Source organism: Sinohyriopsis cumingii, unplaced genomic scaffold (assembly GCF_028554795.1).
Source record: "Sinohyriopsis cumingii isolate HCF-2022 unplaced genomic scaffold, ASM2855479v2 utg000160l, whole genome shotgun sequence".
In the NCBI taxonomy this organism is placed as follows: domain Eukaryota; kingdom Metazoa; phylum Mollusca; class Bivalvia; order Unionida; family Unionidae; genus Sinohyriopsis; species Sinohyriopsis cumingii.
The window spans coordinates 11040567-11061260 of record NW_028315873.1 but is presented as its reverse complement, the minus strand read 5'-3'; the positions used below and the strand labels follow the sequence as shown (position 1 = coordinate 11061260).

Sequence of the window (20694 nt, the reverse complement as noted above, 5' to 3'; positions counted from 1 at the left end):
AAATTACAGGATTATTTCCCTTTTAAGAGCTGGAATATGATGAATAATTTAAGCTGATGAAATATGGCACAGAAACTTATTAATTGCTAAGTGCACATAGAATATGTTTTAATCTACTGAAAAAGTCTGCCTGATAACACATTACACAGCTATCTCACTCAATATGATAATAAATGCTAAGGTCAACAGCAATACCATATTAGAGATAAGACTGCAACATATTTGCATTTCACGAGAACAGCATAGGCCTTGATTGCCAACAAATCATGCTATCGCAGATCAGAGTCTATATATTTGCAGTAAGACATGCTTGCTACACTACCTTGGTTGTGGTGCCAAACATATCATCTTCCTCCTCATCTTCTTCTTTCCCACCAAACAGATCAGGTGCTGCTGTTTTAGACTGTTGTGTCGGATGAGGTCCCTGATACACAAAGAACAATGTGGAAACTAAGGATAGTACTTCAAAAAGACAATTTTATCAAAAAAGATGCAAAAATATCCTTCGGCTAATGTGGGTATGTGAGAAAGCTTGCCACTAGCTTCTCGTGGGTCGGTGGTTCTTTCCGGGGTTTTCCAGGGTTCTTCTTCCACCATTAATACTGGCCACCATGTATAGCCTATCGTGTGCTGAAAAATGGCGTTAAACCCTACAACAGCTACAGCAAAAATGTCCAAAGTTTGCTGTTAATAATTTGAATGAGGTGTTTCTGAAAACACAAATCTCTTTGTGAATCTTTGTAAATTCAAATTAGGCAAACATACATGTCAACAGATATGGACCTCTAAAACTACAAAAATAGTTAAAATATGAAATAGGTCACAGTGAGCTGTTACTGGCATATTTGAGTTATTCATCCACATATGTATTCAAATACCACGATTTCACATGGAGTCCAAGATATCAGGAGTCTTATAAATAAAACTCCAAGAAAGCCACTAACTCAAGCAGGAAAAGTAGGTCAATGTGACCTACATTTAGTAAAGCTAAGTCACTCCATTTCACATACGTCCATATACCACTTTTAATAGCTGTTCAGTGAAATATGGTTAAAAATATAAAGGTTGTTGGTTGGTTTTTTAATGGCTCATGACTGATTATACGATGATGAGAAAACAAATAGACTTTGTAAAGGACACACCAAGGCTGCTGGTCTGGTCTGGTTTGGTCTGCTAAGGTACTGAACCTGTCAAGCTTTATTAAAGCAAGGAAATAATTCAGAGAGAGCTATGTTAGATCAAGTTATTCTTATTATGATGCATCCAAATACCAATTATGAGTACAGAAATAAGCTGCAAGATATTGGGAGGTACATGTAAAAATAATCCTCTAAAATATAAATCACTCAAGCATGAAAATAATGGCAGATTGATCTACTGTTATTATATACATTTTGATGCCAACCCCCCAGATATTTTTATTTATAGTTATGTTTGAGGAGGGGGAAAGTAGTGGTCCTATTTGCCACAGAATTACCATTGTCCACTTTATCTTTAAATTTGTAATTACAAAATCTAAATATATTGGTACATTGAAAAAGTGTCACCCCCATCCAACCCAACCCAATGATGCAAATCTGATCCAGGCCCAGAAAACCTAACATTCAAGAATGAAATCACAAGGAAATGGCAACTAATTTGGTGACAGTCTTTTTAAGCTTCAACTTTCTGAATTTATTGACCAAATAATGTATTTTTTCATGAGGTATAAAAATTATATATGTCTAAAAAAAATTGATTTAATGCTACTGCACAGTAAAATGTTTCTGTTGAGGTTCTTTTATGCTCTAGATCAATTTAATATTAACAAGAGGTCCAAGTGGGTACAATACTGCTCAACTTGCAGCAGACATATCAAACTGTGAATGTAAATTCACAACATACAGACTCTGGAAAGAAAACCCTGGAATACATAAATGCTGTATTGACAATTAATTTTGGTTCTTTTTATGTTAGAGACATAAATTGGTCAGGGCATTTATACACGAGCATTCTCCCCATGATCTCTGAATGCCCATGTAAACAAGGCCCTTGTTCATACCTCAGAATTGTTGATATCCCAACCAGTCAAGTGAATAATCCTGTGTGGCATTAGAAATGTAGCTAATCTGTGTAGTCCCTATCCCCCAGGGTCCCCACCAGTCAAGTCATGGCTTGAAAACCACTGAGATCCTCATCCAAAGGAGCTCTGGTTACTCAGGTGTTAAGTGAGCTCATGTTGTGGGCTTGATTCCTAATCCGCCAGGATCCTCATTAATACATGTGGATCTGGCCCACAATCCAACTCATTTTCAAGTCTGATGATACATACTCGCACAGTTATTTTAATGATATTTACTGGATCTGAGCAAAATTATATATAAAATTTGACCTCTGGATTTTTCACAAAATCAACCAATCCGATATGAGATCACCTTATTAATGTGTGGATATCATTCATAATGGCCTCATCTGAAATCTTGCTGACATAAGATTACATACCAAATCTATCAAAATATGATTAAAAATGTTGCCTCCATAACGTGAATAAGATTAATCAACTGTAAGATCACCTCATTAATATGCATGTTAACTAATCATAACCAAACTTATCCATTGTTTTGAAGACATAGAGGATATTTGCTTGAAATGAGTGAATAATGGATATATTTCATCGAATGGATGAAAAACTCAGTATTTTTACAAGTGGTGAAGTTTTTCACCCACGAGATGAAATGTATCCGTTATTCACTCGTTTCAAACAAATATTCTTTTTATTTTATGCTCACATATGTTGGCTACCTAAAGTAGCCACATAGATGACAATGACATGTACATTAGGGAAAATTTAGTTCATTGACAGAAAATCAAAGGGAGGTAAGTATGTTATGACCCAAAAAAGTAGTTCCTGTAGTGAAAAAATATTGTTATTTTTACACTACTGTGGAATATCAATATTATTTTAATTAGAAAATCAAGTAATTCACTGCTTAGCATAAAATAAATAACCTTTTAATTACTCACACACTCGTGCAAACCAATGATTGATCATCTCATTAGTTGGCAAGTATGCTGTTCGTAACTGAACTCGCTTCAGATCCTGATGATCTATGTAAAATACTAAATCTGATCAGAATCGGGGTCTCTGGAAATGTGGCCTCAATGAATCAAACTTACACACCAAATGTGATTAAAATCCTATCAGAAATTTGTTCTCTATGGTCCAAGCTTACATGCCAAATCTGATCAAAATCTTATCTGAAAAACAACACATGCATCTTGCCGTAGGTCACTCACAATGAAATACTCATAGAGCACGGTGTGCATGGGTACTTTACCCCTGGTTGTGTGCGATTTTTTCTGTATTTATAAGAGGCTTATTGTTCTATGTGACACAGTGATCGCTTGGATCTTGTCAGACAGTGTCAACACTCTTACTTGCAACTACAGTAAAGGAAAGTGTTACAATTTATACAAATCAAATTTGTAAGCACCTATTAATAGTTAAATGCCTTCCTTTAATTTACTGCCTTTATTTGTCATTCTTCTCATATAATACACTGGAAAAACTGTCGGTCTGTTACAATTTATCATTAAGGGCTTTTTTTAACATAAAATAATTAAGTAACATGTATTTATGGATTTCTTCTCTGTATTTTGCTAATTCCTTGTTATGACCAGCTTGATTTATTTATAGCTGTATTTATGGATGGACGGATAGATGGATAGATTGGCTAGAAGAACCTGGATGGTGAGACTGATCCGTTGTGTAGCAGTGAAGCCATTTCAACCAACAGTGTATCTGTTTCATGATGGGAATTGTTGAATAGGGACATATAATTCTGGAAAAGGACGAGGAGTGATGATGTAAATTCTTAACTGTTGAATAAGGACCATTACGTTGGACCATATTTAATTTTCAATGTATGTCATGTCTGTATGGACCATACTTATTTTTCATTGTATCATATGGTTGTGAACTGATTATATTTTCTGTGGTATCATATGTTTGTGTGAACCATACTTATTTTACTTTGTATTATATGATTCTGTGAATCGTACTCATGTTTGTTCATTGTACAATATAACTCTGTAAATCATATTCTTTTCATTTCGCATAATTTGGATGTAAGAACCATACTTATATTTGTGTTATACATAGATGAATCTGTAACAAGTTTAGTATGGTAGTCATATATTATATGCAGTGGGTGGGTCTGCAAGTCAATTTGTGTATGTGCTGTAGTGAAAATTATTTATGTGTGTTTCATAAACTTTCATACCCTCACATTTGTGTTGTGCTATCATTCAATCCAAGCATCCATTCAGTTTCAATCCTGTTATAGTTAAGTTGTTGGTCTGAAGGTCGTCTGCTTGATTCCAACAATCTGATCAGCATTGATTCCCATTAATATGCATGGACGTCATTCAATTTGAAATTCATCTGCAAGCCTTTTCATGCTTACATATCAAATCTGATCAAAACCTTAGCAGAATATGGTCTCCAGAGCTTACACAGAGCTCAGCCAAATCAGATGCAACATTATCCCAATGACGGGTGTCAGTCGTATTTGAATTCACATGAAAATCAGATCAAACATATGGCCTCAAGCTCAGCCAATCAGACGCATTACCTCATTAATATAAGGGGATGTCACTCATAACTGATTTCATCGGAATCTTGATATAAACTTACATACCAAATCGAATCAAACAAGCATGTGATCAACAGAGAACCCTTGCACAATAAATAAAAGGTCTTGCAAACTTGTTTTTCATTGGGCAGGTGAGCCATACAAAATGCAACTTCGCTAAAATGATGTTTGCAAATATTACCAAGTTACTTTAATACTAATAAATAAATACACTCACAAATATAATCAAGTTTCATAAATCATAATTTACTGACTAATAAAAGAAAGATACTTCACAAACTGCACACTGAACATCTTTGAGTTTCTCTTGGTTTTTTTTCAAGTTTGGAGACAAAACAAGGCTCCATGCTGGGACTGTGGTAGTCTGATATCAAATATATGATGGACTGATATCTTGAGTTTATCACAGTATTACTGAATATCAGTATAATAACTTACAACAATATCAGTATAACTTACATCAGGAGCTACTTGCTCCTTGGGTTTAGCAGCTGGTGGCCCCTTCTGACCTCCAAACAGATCCACTGCAGGTGACTCTTCCTGGTCCTGGAAAAATCCCTCCTCATCAAAGAGGTTCCTCGCCGATTTACTCCTAGGCTTGCTCTGATGTACAAAGTTGTAGCAATCATATAGTTTTAATTAATTTAGCAATAAAACTAATTTTCACAACAATTGTATTCTTGCAAACATTATACAATACAATATGTTACTTGTATGATACCTATGCCAACATCTCAATGAAATGACATTTGGAAAAGTTTGTAACTGTGAATAAATATGCAAAACTACCATTTGATAAGCAATTGGTCAATCTATACATGTTATACCAATAAGTAAACACATGGAATTGTGGCCATTATTATTATTATTATTATTATTATATGTATGTTACAATGAACAAGTGAAAAGTAACCAAAATGAGAATTTGACAAATTTACTGTGTGGAATCATCAAGCTTAGTGCTATTCAAATGAAGATTCGGATGGGAATTTAAGTGTGATAAACATATTTCTGGGTGTGACAAATTTATGTAATGTAAGATTCTGGATGACAGTGCAGTTGTTACCACATGATGATCACACCTGACATACAAAACGATTTCATACAGATTTCTGGAAAGTTACAATCAATACATTTCTAATCACATTGCAATGTTCTAATTCACTCATTCAGCAGCTTATATATATTCACTGACATGAACAATATGATTAATTCTGACATTAAAGTGCAGGCCTGAAGAGCACTAATTAACAAAAAACTTTATACATATATTCAGAAAGAGGGCTTTAAGTGCATTGTTCACACTGCTCTTTTGAGAGGAAGCAAAAGCTGAATTTGCAATAATAGACCAATCAAGGGAAATAAAGTGGATTTTGTTGCATGATCCTATCATAATATGCACTTGGGAATTTAATTATTGAAAAGCAGAGCTGCCAGCCCTTGTGCACATTCCCAACTGTGAAATTCTCAGTACACTACTGTGCGAAAAGCATATTGTACATCGATGTTTAATGGCTGAATGATAGGCCAAATTTTGGTGTACTACATTCTATACTTCACTTTTTGTGGAATACAAATCTTTTTCCTTGGAGGTGAAACCAGTTTAACTGTAGTGAAGCTTAATTATGAAATGGTTTTAATACAGAAGAGGAAATGTCAAACAGTGAACGATTAGTGGTGGTGTCGCCTCATGTGGGGAAAACTGTGAACTCAAGTTAAAGTAAGATATATGCTAATCATTCAATCTCAAAACTTCCAACATTCGAAAAGCTGTCTTCATGTAGTTTCTGAACCTCTCTGTGTTTTTTGTTACCAATGTGATCCTTCACATAGTGTCTGCCACCATGCCCAATGCTAAATTCGTGGCACACTGGTGTGCAAAAAGAATGATGTATATCGGTAGTTGATGGCTGAATGCACAGCAAATGTTTGGCATATTCCAAACAAAACTTCACATTTTGTACTAAACATTTCTTTTTCCTTGGTCTGGAAGACATTTTCAAGATGTGATGCCAAATGGTAATTCAAATCAGTGTTGGCTGTGCATGTATGGAGAAAAATGCCGCAAAGGCCCATTTCTTTCAAAAGCATTTGTAAAACTACTCTTATACATATAGATTAAAATACATTAAAATGCTTGTTACCGGGCTAACTGTACCAATCGGCTATAGTTCTAATAATAACGTTGACTAGCAATACCGAATCCTTTTGGCAAAGGCAGATATCATGACTAGCTCTTAATGGGAAAATGTAAAATAATTGATAATTGGGGAGTTCATGATTTATTTTCATGCGATGTGAATCTGTGAATTGCTGTAGAAAGTCATGAAATTCATGCCAAAATCATGAGGGTTGGCAGCTATGGATAAGTTAAGTGTAGCAAATGTGCTGAGTTGACAACAAAGATTAACCAATATTTTGAAACCATGCAGTTTCAGAAAATTTCTGAGAGATCTTTATGAAAGTTACAATGTCAGTTCTGGATTGTGTGTGTACCTCGAAATGACTGTCACTACCAAGCTACAAAATGCAAAAATAATGTACTAACTGTAATAAAACAATTCATGTTCATTTAATACATTATAGCAGAGTTGTTTTAGTTGTTTTGGGTTTAACACATTTCTCAGCACAAGATAGGCTCGACTTGCTGGCCAAATGGTGGAAAAAGAACCGTGAAGTCCTGGTAAGAACTGCCGTCTCATGGAGACCTACTGGCAAGCTTTCTCATATACCCACGTTAGCCGAACTCGTGATTCGAACACATGTGTAAGATGGCAGTGATTATTGAAAGTGAGCACTTAGACCAACTGACCACCCAAGACCCCTACAGCAAAGTAATGGTGGATTATGAGAAATGTTCAGAACGAGTTCATCAGGTCCAAGAAGGCTATTGTAAAAAAAATGGTCTAAATGGCAAGATAACCGAGTCAGCTTATTCTTGATTTGGAACTTTAAAATAGGTCAATTAAAATTTAACTTGTAAGAAATAAAAATATTCTGAAACCTGATTTTGAAAAATTAAATAAATTTAGAATTAACAAAGAAACGGGTAGGATTCCAGTAGAATGTCTGATCAATCTACCAATGTGAAACTTGTTTCTGAATGAATGTCTGATCATTCATTTCAACATTTAAATTACAACTGCAAGCCTTCATTCATGATTTATTTGAAATTTAGCAGAAGTCTTTTTAAATGACCAAGATAAGTTTATAAATTCTTATAATTAAAAGAACAGAATAAATTAACAATATGATGTACCTATTTATAACTTCGATACTCGCAGCATTTAAAATGTTCTATTATGAAATTTTACACGAACCTGATCTGGTTGTGCAACTGGCTTGATTAATACTGGTTTCCCTCCAAACAGGTCATCCTCATGCTCCTCATCCCCATCATCTCCAAACAAAGATAATGCAGGGACATGTGCAGCTTTTGCTGGGACCTTCTTCTCTGGCTCAGTCTTCTGTATGATAAAATAACACAGTATTAACTTGCTGAATCTACACTACATTATCCATACAATAAAACATTCCACATGTAGTTTGTCTCAGTTCATTAGGTTTCTTAATAATGAGGAATGCAAAAAGTATCTTAAACAGCACTGAAACATAATTTTAAAAAAACATTGTCATAACTAATTTTGTAATATAAAATAACCTAACCTTAAAATAAAACCTAGGGTCTCATGGGCATGTTGAAGGCGGGACAAATTTATGACTAAGGGTAAAAATATATACCCTTTCACATTCGTTAAGAGGCATAACAGGTAAAAGAAGCTTTAATAAGTGGATTAACTTGTAGGTCTGCCTATTAACTGAGAAGTTCCTTAAATAAGTTGTTACTAATGATGAACAAATAATCAAACAAAAGCATAGAGAATGTATTTTCTGTTCTAGGTCTGTGACTGTAGAATTAATGTTATTCCTTTGTTACTTCAGTCACAGTGACCTTGACCTTTTCTTATGACACCCCAATTGATAGGGTTCTTCCTTACCACAAGTGCAAACATTCACAAAGTAGATGGTGGAACATAGGAGTTAATGTGCCAAAAGAGAAAATTGGTAACAGACAGAAAGACAGAAAACATCACAACACTTCACCTTATAACAGGTAAATAAAACTCTTTCTTATTATTCATGATTTAACTCCTGTCCTGAGAAGCTAAAACTGGCAACAATCCCAGTAATAACTATTTATCAATCACAAAGGAATTCCTTATGGTGACCTGGTAACAATAAACATGGTTCCCACGCTTTTCTAAAGATAAATTTCCAGGTCATTTCCAGGGTTTTTCCAGGATGAAATTAACTTTTTAAAGGTTAACATATGACCAGTGCTGAATGGAATTAAAGAACATTGTAGATTATAAAACATGCATTTTCTAAATCTAAAGATGGTTCTCTTTCAAGACTTTCCAAAACATCTAAGCCAGAAAAGACGATCATGTACAAAACCATAAAATGTATCACAAGAAACAACTTTGATTTTATTCCTATAAATTGGCATGTAAAGTCATTTCAATGTACAAAGTACAATTCTAACTTTATTTTGCTGACCTGCGTTATGTTGCTAAGTGGGAACAACATAATGAACATAAATCAGTTTTGTTTCCTTTCATACTTTTAGTTCTAGAGAATTCTATAGCAATATATATATGCATCTTATAGAAAGTAAATATTTCCTATTACAGTATAAAAAAACAATAAACGCAAATAATTAGAATCTTGTCTTGTAACAAAGAGAGTCTGACATTGAATTTATCGGTGCCAATAAAATCCCAAACAAGATTTTTCAAACAACCTAATCTCCTTAAGACAATCTGGTTAAAAATCATCATTTAAAAAACATTTTCAAAAGGGTTGATTTAAATTTTGACAAAAGACCTTCAAAATTATATACTGTTGTATAAACAAGGACTGAATGTTCTGTAAAATCAACTTGTCTTCTTGAAATTCGTTAAAACAGTCCCCAAACCTGTATTGATACAGGGGCTCGAATCATATTTTGATATATAATGCAAGGGATGACGATTTCTCATTTCAGCTCTAAGATTAAACAATTTTGACAACAAATTTGGTTTAAAATGAATAGCAGTCCATTTTCTAATCTGGGTTTCCTCCGAATATTCCTACCCCATTTTTCATATTTGGACATTTAGGTTGGGTTCATTGCAATTGCATATAAAAAATTTGGTAGTCGTTTACCTGCAGGCCTAGAAAATTTAAACTTATGTTATATCAGCTTATATCTGCATAAAATTGATAGGAAAACAAGGACTGATTATTCTGTAAAATCAACTTGTCATCTTGTAATTCGTTAAACCAGTCCCAAAACCTGTACTGATACAGGGGCTTGTATCGTTTTAAACATATAATAAAAGGGATGACAATTTCTCATTTCAGCTTTAAGATTCAACAATTTTGACTACTAATTTGGCTTAAAACCAACAGAAATCCATTATCAAATATGGATTTCCTCGGAATTTTCACGCCCCATTTTTCATATTTGGAAATTTGGGAGTGGGGTCACTGCAACTGCATATCAAAAATTTGGAATTTGCTGGCACCCTGCGGGAGTGACATATGGTAGTCGCTTGCCAGCAGGCCAATGAAATTTAAATGTACATTATATCGACTTATACCTGTATGAAAGTGATAGGAAAATGATTTATTTTCTCAGAAATGGCAAGTATTATAATCATTATGTCTTTAATCAGCTGACAGACTAGACAAAACTATGGCATACATGAAACCTGACCCTATACTTACCATTTACATTACTAGTCACATAACTTCACAAATCTCAAACGACGACATTAGAAGTTCATTAGTCATGACATATCAACAACAAACTATATTTCAATGTTGTTGTAGAGAAATTCAATTATATTAAATGAAGTCAGATACATTTTATAAAAACTAGCAATCTGGCCAGTCTGATTTATCAAGCAGAGAGCACACGTCAATGTGGTAGTCACGTGATACAACATAACTCCAGAAGTTGTTCTCGGAATAGATGAATATGGAAAATTTTGTATTCTTTCACTTTGGTATTTTTATTACAACCAGTATACAACTTTCACCTAATATTTTTTTTCTCTCTACATTTGAAAATGTGGGCTATTAGATTTCTGTACTCATGCGAATAGCAATGCAAGTCACAAATACCAGTTCACATTTCATGAATGCCATAGTTTTATCTTGCCTTTCAGCAGATTAAAGACATAACGATTCTAATACTCACAATTTCTGAGAAAATAAGTAATTTTCATATCAATTTCATACATGTATCACTTGATCTAACAACATTTACAGCATGATAGGCCATCCAGTAAGCGGCTACACTTTGCTAGAGTGGTTTTCATACCTGCCCAGGATATCGAGATGACTTCGAAAATAAAAGTCTACTAGATGAATCTAATCAAATGAGCGTTTGGATTGACTCAGCATATATGTTTATTGCAAGCACCGAAATGACCCATACTGCACCCTCCGAATATTCTGGTTAGAACTCGATAAATTTAACTCATGATCAGTTCAGTTACAACTCAATTACGTGATAGTTTTGGGCATCTAGTAGTGGCAGAAAATTCCCAGGTTTTTCCAAACTTTCATCAATATTTGCAAAATCCAAGACATCTCATGGTCGGGAAAAAAAATTATCATTTCTCCCAACTTTTTCCCAATTTCCCGGGGAACCCTGAATAAACTCCATAACTGATATTTTCTTTTCCCTAAAATTGTCAGCTCAGAACCCTGATCCCAATCACCATTAAACAATCTCTGATACAATCTAAACCAATAAAATTTTTATCAAAAAAGTATAAAGGCATTTTCTGAGTAAAATGACTTTGAAATGGGATTTTGAAACTCAAAATGCAGTATTTCAACCAGATATGGCAAAAAAGGAGCCGGACAGCCCTCTTCATCAGAAAAGGCATTATGATGATATGGGCCAACCTCATAATAAAATGAGATATCATTTACACAGGCTATTTTATAAATTGTTTGCATGAAAACTATATGCATTCATTTCAGTCTCTTCTTTGATGCTGCAAATAAAACCCTAACATAACAGGAAATTTGTGCTCAACTTTATGCCTTCCAACATAATACTCATGAATCTTATTACAGTGTCAGTTATCAAGAGATTTCTTGGTGGTGTGTAGATATTTTTTTCTTTTAGTTTAATTTTTTTGGAATCCAATTCTTCAGTAAGAGTTTCACTTTCTTTCTGAATTTCACCTGGTTGTTTGTGGGTTAAACCAGCTTGTTCACTTGCATCACCGTCACCATCTTTTCAACAAGGCAAGTGTAATTTAGTAACATATATAACTTATTCTCAACTAAGAAATACCATGGGATATAAAAAGGTTATACAACAATTTGTGGATAATCCCATGTTTTTGCCACATACAAGATTAGACATATGGGGGAAACCAAACAGTCTGGTATATAGAAAACTTCATGGATTTTATTTATTTTTCATAAAAACAATCACCAAGTAATTTGAAAGTTTAATCATCAGCTTCCATATCTGTATCATACTAAATGTAATAAATGCATCTTGATGAATTGCCATTTTTGTGGCACTGAATAACTTTGTGGAACTTGGTTTCTATTTGCATAAAAGAGTGCACTGGATGAAACAAAGTAACGGTCACAATAACCTGATTAAATTTTAAAGTTCAGTTACTTCTTAAAAGTTTAATTTTTTTATTTCTCTAAATTAATCTTTGTTTAATAACCTCTAGCAAATTACATGCCATAGCACAAAACAATGCAAATAAATGATCAATAAACATGTAGTTAATATGTCTAAGAAACAAACCCCAAAAATGTATTTTTACCTGTTCCTCTTTTTTCTTTCCCAATATATCAGCACTATCTGGCAACAGGGAAACTCCTCCCATGGACTTTTTGGGACTGAAACAAAATTCAGGATAAGGTTGATCATTACTTTTACCAGTACAAAATTTTGCTCAGTCACATCCATACCATCTCTGATGCAATACAAATTCTTGCATCGTCTACAAACATTTCCATACTGGTTAGGGTTTATTCCATTTTAAATCTACACATATCTAGAAAGGGAAGAGGTAGAGAGATTCCACCTTGAAGTACCATGTATACTCACGTATAAGCCCATTTCCTTATGAGCAGACTCCCCCCCAAACTGAATAGGTATAAACATTAAAATGTGCATGACCCGCGTATAAGATGACCCACAATTTCAAGACATCATATGATGCAAGCGGTAAGTTCTAAATGCACTTATTTAGACAAACTTATATTAACATAAATTACATGTATTTTTCTCTCGGGTTGGCATCTATGATTATTTTAAAAAATGGTAAAAACTTGTTAGAAAAGTAGTTTTTTTAATTATCTGTTTTCTTATTGCTTCTGTCTAATTTAGATTTGTGCATGTCTTCGATTTTCATTTATCCTTAAAAGGAAATGTCCTACATAAACAGATATATTGTATGCAATCCATGGAAGCCAGTTTCTGTTGTATCACCTGTGAATATTGTTGTGATGAAATAATAGCTTTACTAGAAAGAATTCGCTTCTTCAATAAATAGAATGTTAAGTTTCAAGTAAATTTACGAATTTTTTTACCTCTAAAAGAATAAAGAAATCAGAAAATAAACCAGAACAAAAAATAAACCACAACAATACAATTGTAGAGAAATAATTTCAATCCCAAGAATGATCACTATGAACACTCCAAATCTATATGATAAAGCGCCATTCCCACCAAGAGAAACTTACAGGAATGAACACCTGGCATTTTTATATCATATATACGAATGTTAATTATCATCATTAAATGAAAAGGAATGAAAGAAAATATAGAACATGCAGCATATGCATCCTCAAAAAACAAATTCAGAATACATAAGTTTTATAGGAAACAATAATAAATGCCTTACCAGTTGACAATAAGGAAATAAGGTTGGATATACAATGAGGGGAAAATAGTTGCCACGTGTACAGTACCGTGAGGCTAACTATTTAGGTACCTTTAGTTCAACAAAATTGGGAATCTTTTATTTGCCAATCAATTGCTGGTGCTTGCATAACACACAGTAGTGTAGAACATGGTTTCTTTGAATTATGATGGAAGGCCAGTTGTTTTCACAAAATAGTTGCATCAATAAGCAGGATTAACTTCTAATTAGTTGTGCTGCCTTTCTTGCTTATTTATCTAAAACTAACCTTTAGCTATTGTGCAGTTTGGCCACAGCTGACCAGAATATTAAAAAAGTGCATGTCCTGGGGGAAAATAAGGGGCGTCACAGGGGAAAACAGCGCGGCCTTTGCAAATTTCACGAATATTTGGACCCAGAAGATCGGTCAATATTTAGTGAAGCCAAGGCTTTAAAAATGCCACAAAACCTCCCAATTTTAGGTCCCAAACTCTCTATTTGTTTGTTTAGTCTCCCTACAGAAAAAATTATTTTTTTATATCTGAAGATTTTCAACCATTACAGTAGTCAACAAAAAGACTTAAAAAATTGTCAAGTTTAGACACTGGTCTGTGGATAAGCCACCCCCACCTTCCAGTTTTTCCCCCCCCAAATTATTCGGTTTATACGGGAATATACACAGTAGGTGTACCACTAGAAATTATTTTTAAAAAAAGGGGAGGACCCCACCTCTACCATACATGTGAATGTACTGGCAGTAGGCCAAAACTATTGTTTTGAAGGCCATCTTCCAGACATACTTAATAATAGTTGAAATCTACTGCTTTTAAAAAATTAAAAGAATTTTAAAAATTGAATTAAAAAAACCAAATACTGTATTTTTAAGTGTTCTATCAACACTTTAAAGAAACCAACTAGAACTAGTCTACTGGTGACCAGAAATATTCCACCAGTACAACTACCATTGCAATGGTGCATGGCAGATCCACTGTTCAACAACAACATGGGGAGTTTAAGGCCAAACAAGGGCTGCCTTTTGAGGTGTCATAAGGAACAGAAGGTGGTCAGGATGTATGCTGAGCCTTGATAAAAACTGGCTCACCATCACCAGAAGGGAGACAAGATGGAAAGACCAAACATAATAAATTAATTTGGCAGACAGAATAGAGTATTTTCGTTTTTTGTTATGTTTAATTGTTACTGTATTATTTATCATGTTTTATGAGGAATATTTAAGGCCAGCTCATTCATTTATTTTATTTACTTCATGGGAAAATGACAAAACATGTGCTTTCTCCTAATGTTATGTAACTGCAGGCTAATAAATATTACAAGTTCAACAGTGCATGAATATCAGAGTTTTAGCTGTGTGCAGGTGAACAGCCAAGGTCCAGAGTTTGCATTGTGTATAGGCGTCTTCAGTATTTCATGCACATAAATTCAGTTCAAACCCTAAATGAAAATATATCATTTAACAGTAAATTACAAGATAATTAATTTTCAATTTGTGATAAATTATTCATAAAGCACAAACAAACACTGTATTTTTCATTTCTTATTTAAAGTCTTTATATATCTGTATTTTTATTAATTTACAGTGGTGTAACCCACCAACAGATTTTTGGATCTGCACCATACAGAGAAAGAATCCCTTGAGGAGTCAAAATAACTTGAAGGACTAATAGAGAGCAGTCAGTACCCTAATAAACCCAACAGGAAAACTGAGGTTAGAAGTTCTGTACTGGCTGATCATAGTTGTGCGGTCACTACCATATTATAATGCTGATTCAGAGAGGGTATTATCCATTCTTTGCAAATTACAAAGGGATTCAGGGGAAACCATTCTTTGTAAATTACAAAGGGATTCAGGGGGAAATATGACAACTAATGAGAACCTATTACCATTGAAGCTTAATAACAACAGTGAATGTCATCACTGAATCCTAAAGGAAATCTTGTGAAGGAAACTAAAAATGCTACTGGATGCTATTAAAAAATCTATGCAACGAATTACATGATAAATATCTCTTCCGTTTTCATTAATTGACAATATACTGACTCATATTAATTATTGAAACATCAGAATCTAAATCCAATTTATGTACAAAAACTTGCTGATTTATTATACTATGAGGAGAATTACATATTATGTCCAACAAATGTACTTACTTGTTTTTATTCCCCTTGAAAAACATAAAATTTATGCCAATACAAAAATCTATGGTTTAGAAGCCAATCTACTGATTAAAATTCATAAATCTCTTGGTCTGCGTTCCTGGTTCTGTCACAAATATGCTCTACACAAAACAATATAAAAATAAAATGGCACACACAGATACAGTTGTATATTAAAATGGAATAGCCCTAAATATTCATCATTAGCAGTGTGTGCAATTACATACTAAGCAAGAATAACACTCTCGGGTATTAAAAATTTACAATATATGAAATTTGCTTAATACTTCAATTATAAATCTAATACAGTTGTCAAAAAGTCAGCATACATTCAATCTTAACTTACTGCAAGTGGGTATAATTTTCAAAGGAAGTAAGTAAAAGGCATAAAATATTGGTCTGCATTGTAATAAGTTTTACCTAATTTTCTGTTTTGCAGCATTGTAATTAGAATGACCTCTTACCTCCCTTTTCTGTTGTGCCGCATTGTAATTTGTATGACCTCTTATCTTCTTTTCCGTTTTGCAGCATTGTAATTAGTATGACCTCTTACCTCCCTTTCCATTTTGCAGCATTGTAATTAGAATGACCTCTTAACTCCCTTTTCTGTTGTGCCGCGTTGTAATTTGTATGACCTCTTATCTTCTTTTCCGTTTTGCAGCATTGTAACTAGTATGACCTCTTACCTCCCTTTCCGTTTTGCAGCATTGTAATTAGAATGACCTCTTAAATCCCTCTCCGTTTTGCAGCATTGTAATTAGTATGACCTCTTACCTCCCTTTCAGTTTTGCAGCACTGTAATTAGAATGACCTCTTACCTTCCTCTCTGTTTTGCAGCTGTAGCGGCAAACAAATCTTCTTCTTCCTCATCATCAAACAAACTTGCAGTTGCAGTTTTACTTGACACTGTCTGGGTCTTGCTTGATTCTGCTTTAGACACGACTGGTTTACTTTTGTTCACACCACTAAACAGGTCTTCTTCTGCTTCATCATCTCCAAACAGTGAAGCAGTCGGCTTGGTCTTGCCTTGAATAATACTGAAGTGACACAAAAGGCTTGTATACAAATTCAGCTTTTTCTCAGCATAATACACAGGTACTGTAGAGGTAATGTGTCATGCAAATAGATGAATGGCATAAGGAATATTTTACTTTTCATCCCATTGAAATCCTGGTAAGATGACAGAGATCATAAAACTTGGAGACTGTGTTTGGGCATGTAATTTCATTCCAACTAATCATAAAGTTCTGTACACTTGAATAGTCAGTATTTTAAAGGAGCCTGGTGGTGAAATGAGAAAATGGAAAGATTAAAGTCTTATTTGTATCTTTTGTTATTACTTCCAATAATATTTTATTTCTCACCTGAACTTAATCTCTGACTGTCTAGACTGTTTGAAGATAGATAACTCTTTAAGAAATTTTGATAAAGATGGAGGTACAGAAAAAAAATTAAAGTACCTCATCTCCAGTCAAAAACGGTTTTAGGTTCCAACCCACTATTATGTACTAATATAGAGGCTTCATATTACAAAACGTTATGTTATTTTATCTGGTAGCTCTTTACAGCCAATCAGTGACCTGCATTACTTTAAACAGGGTAATATGCAATGCAGATAGACTGGTTCCATTGTTCATTAAATAATTAGTTCTTTGTGACCATTATGCAAACATAAGCTATTTATGCTAGTCACCTTACTCTATATAATTTGTTGTATGGTGATCTGCCACGTCATTATTTAACAGCAAATCTGTGTCTATACAATTTGTTGTATGGTGATTTGCCATACCATTATGCAACAGCGAATCTGTGTCTATACAATTTGTTGTATGTTGATTTGCCAAGTCATTATGCAACCGCAAATCTGTGTCTACAATTTGTTGTATGCTGATTTGCCATGTCGTTATGTAACAGCAACTCTGTGTCTATACAATTTGTTGTATGTTGATTTCCCATGTCATAATGCAACAGCAGGTTCCTGTCTGTCATATTCACTGTATGCAAAACATGTTTTTCAAGTTGCCTTTTTTTTTGAGAACAAAGAGGTTTCATACCTGAAAACCCAATATCTGACAATTTATAAATCTCTACTATCTCTCTGTGTTAAGAAGAGTTGGCACCGGAATAACCTGCCCAATATATGCAGACAAAAGTGGTTCTTGTTTCATGTTTTGCTGTTTGGGGTTTAATGCCATTTCTCAGTGTAAGATAGGCTATATATGGCAGCCAGTACAACTGATGGAATTATATAATACTGATCTCTGCACATTTGAAAACTTTTACATTATATCAGTGCATTAGATTCCTCTTTTCTGTTAATAATATCAACAATGACTCTTTAAAAATAAACTGCAGTCCTTTAAAACTGTACATGGGGAATCCCCACAGTATTTAAATGTAACTCGTTATATCATCACAGAATTTAATTTCACCAAGTTCTACTTGATATCTGCAGCTATTTTTTCTCTGAATCTTATCTTCACATATGAAGATATATGTAACCAATTTTTCTTTTCCATGTGTAAGGCTATGGCCTATTTTCCTATATCAATGTTTCTCCTGTCTCTTATCTTTCTTGCTCTCTGATTTTCCCCTGATGATTGTCTAAATAATATGCCAAATCCTTTTCTCATCATTAAGGACATGTGATGATCTCGCTTTTTGCAGTAAACTTGAAGAAGAAAAAAAATTAAACTGAGCAATGCTGGTTTGACGACATAACTGGTGGATCCTGATTTTGCTCTCAATTTGTTGTTGTGGATTTAACACCATTTTTCAGTACACAATAGATAGCCTGTATAACATACTCATGAAGAACCCAGGAAATCTCTGATATAAGCAATTGACCAACAAGAAGCTACTGGCAAGCTTTCCCACGTTATTGGTAAAAAGGAGTACTTTAGAGCATTTTGTCACCCAGGGCCCCTAACTATGAAACTGATGTGTATGATTGGGATTTTTAATGCAGCTTTAACAATTCTGAAGTCACATCATTACAGTGCAGTGCGGCAGTTTATAGTGATGTCGAACACTGTGGCATCATGCCACAGACATGTAGCATGATGTCCCACCCAGTCGCATTATCCTGACACCAGGCTGACCAGTCCTAACACTAACCTCTTAATGCTGAGTGCCTAGAGAGGCAGCTATTAGTACCATTTTCATAAGTCTTTGGTATGACTCAGCTGGGGTTCAAACCCAATACCTCCTGCATCTGAGGTGAATGCTCTAACCACTAGACTATGAACTGATAATGAAACTGATGTACTCATATGAACTGATAATGAAACTGATGTACTCATTCAAGAAAGCAATATCAGTGTTAATGGTGTTAAATCCACAACAACAAATTGAGAGTAAAATCAGAATCCAATACCTCCTGCATCTGAGGTGAATGCTCTAACCACTAGACTATGAACTGATAATGAAACTGATGTACTCATTCAAGAAAGCAATATTAGTGTTTCAGTTTCTGATTACAATTTGTTAACAAAGGAGGTAATAAATTCTCTAAATATTTTTTGTACAATTTATCTTCATTATTTTAATGGTACATTCCAAGAAGTCAGCACATTTTACTATCAACATAATATTTTAATATACATGTAATGCCCTACAAGCACATTCACCATGTGCCAATTGTATGGACTGGTTTACCAACAGATTTCTAAACTATGCTTATGGAAGTTCAAGAATAAACATACCACAGTCTGGCCTAAAGACAGGAAATAACCTAAAGTATCCAAATAATCATAACGTGAGATAACATTTAGCATAATAATAATCATTTATGCACAACTTTCCACAAAAATAATTAAATAGGTAAAAATTAAAAAAGCATTGCAATGAGTAAAAGATTGGCAAAATTCGAGGGCTTTATAGGGCTTTCAAATCAAATTTAAAAATATTCAAGGACTTCTTTCATTTTTCCAATTTATAAGGCTTTTTCGAGAACAGATATCAAATTCAAGGATATTTCAAGGCTTGAGTGAGCCATGAAAGGACAAGCAAAGTGTGTTGCACAATGAATTGGCTGATTCATGATGAGACTCTACACATATGAACAGAATCCATCCATGAAATATTAAATCCTAAAGAAAATCTTCAATAAAAACCTTAATATCAGTCCTGTATGTGACACTGATACAGATGGGTAAGATAGTGTCAAAGTCATGTATGTGACACTGATACAGATGGGTAACATAGTGTCAAAGTCATGTAAGTGACACTGATACAGATGGGTAACACAGTGTCAAAGTCATGTATGTGACACTGATACATATGAGTAACCTAGTGCCAAAGTCATGTATGTGACATTGATACAGATGGTTAACACACTGTCAAAGTCAAGTATGTGACACTGATACAGGTGGGTAACACAGTGTCAAAGTCATGTACATGACACTGATACAGATGGATAACACAGTGTCAAAAAATATATTGCTCTAACTGAATAAAATCATTTGTAAGCTTAACTGAAATATCACATATCTATTACCTTGACATCTGAAAAGTAACTTCATGTCTCACTTTCCCACTAACATGGGCTCAACAAAATATGATAGATCAGAGTTAAATTACTGACCTGCTAGTCCTGGGTTTGGTTGGCTCTGCAAACAAAGCATTATCTGGCTCATCATCAAACAAGCTGTTAGCATTACTAGACTGTGAACCACTGCGACCTACTTTCTTATCAGGTGGAAGCTTTGAGGTGGAGGAAATAGAAGCAGCTGATTGGCTGGATTTAATACTTTCATTGTGAGATTTTTCCACGTCAAGGACATTATTATCTTCTTCCTAGAAAAAATGGTATTCATTCATCTCTAAAACTAATGATTCTGCAATGAAACAGCTGAAATAATAACTTTGGAGTTGATTAAAAGAAAGTTAATTTCAAATATTTGTAGATTAAGAACATTTCTCACAAAATTCATATAGTCTTAATTGAA

The 20694-nt window shown here is 34.1% G+C and overlaps 1 protein-coding gene across 4 annotated transcripts in view; it reads right to left on the bottom strand.

Annotated features, from left to right (window-relative positions):
* Positions 1 to 20694, bottom strand: part of LOC149774772 (uncharacterized) — a 111832-nt gene that overhangs the window by 39920 nt on the left and 51218 nt on the right. For all 4 annotated transcript variants that reach the window (XM_089944855.1, XM_089944858.1, XM_089944859.1 and 1 more), the window contains exons 19-24: positions 20331 to 20542; positions 16564 to 16782; positions 12488 to 12563; positions 7955 to 8101; positions 5094 to 5237; positions 323 to 424 (exon numbers count right to left, since the gene is read on the bottom strand). In XM_089944855.1, coding sequence (XP_089800981.1) covers positions 323 to 424; positions 5094 to 5237; positions 7955 to 8101; positions 12488 to 12563; positions 16564 to 16782; positions 20331 to 20542 — 900 coding nt within the window. The remainder of the gene's footprint in view (positions 1 to 322; positions 425 to 5093; positions 5238 to 7954; positions 8102 to 12487; positions 12564 to 16563; positions 16783 to 20330; positions 20543 to 20694) is intronic.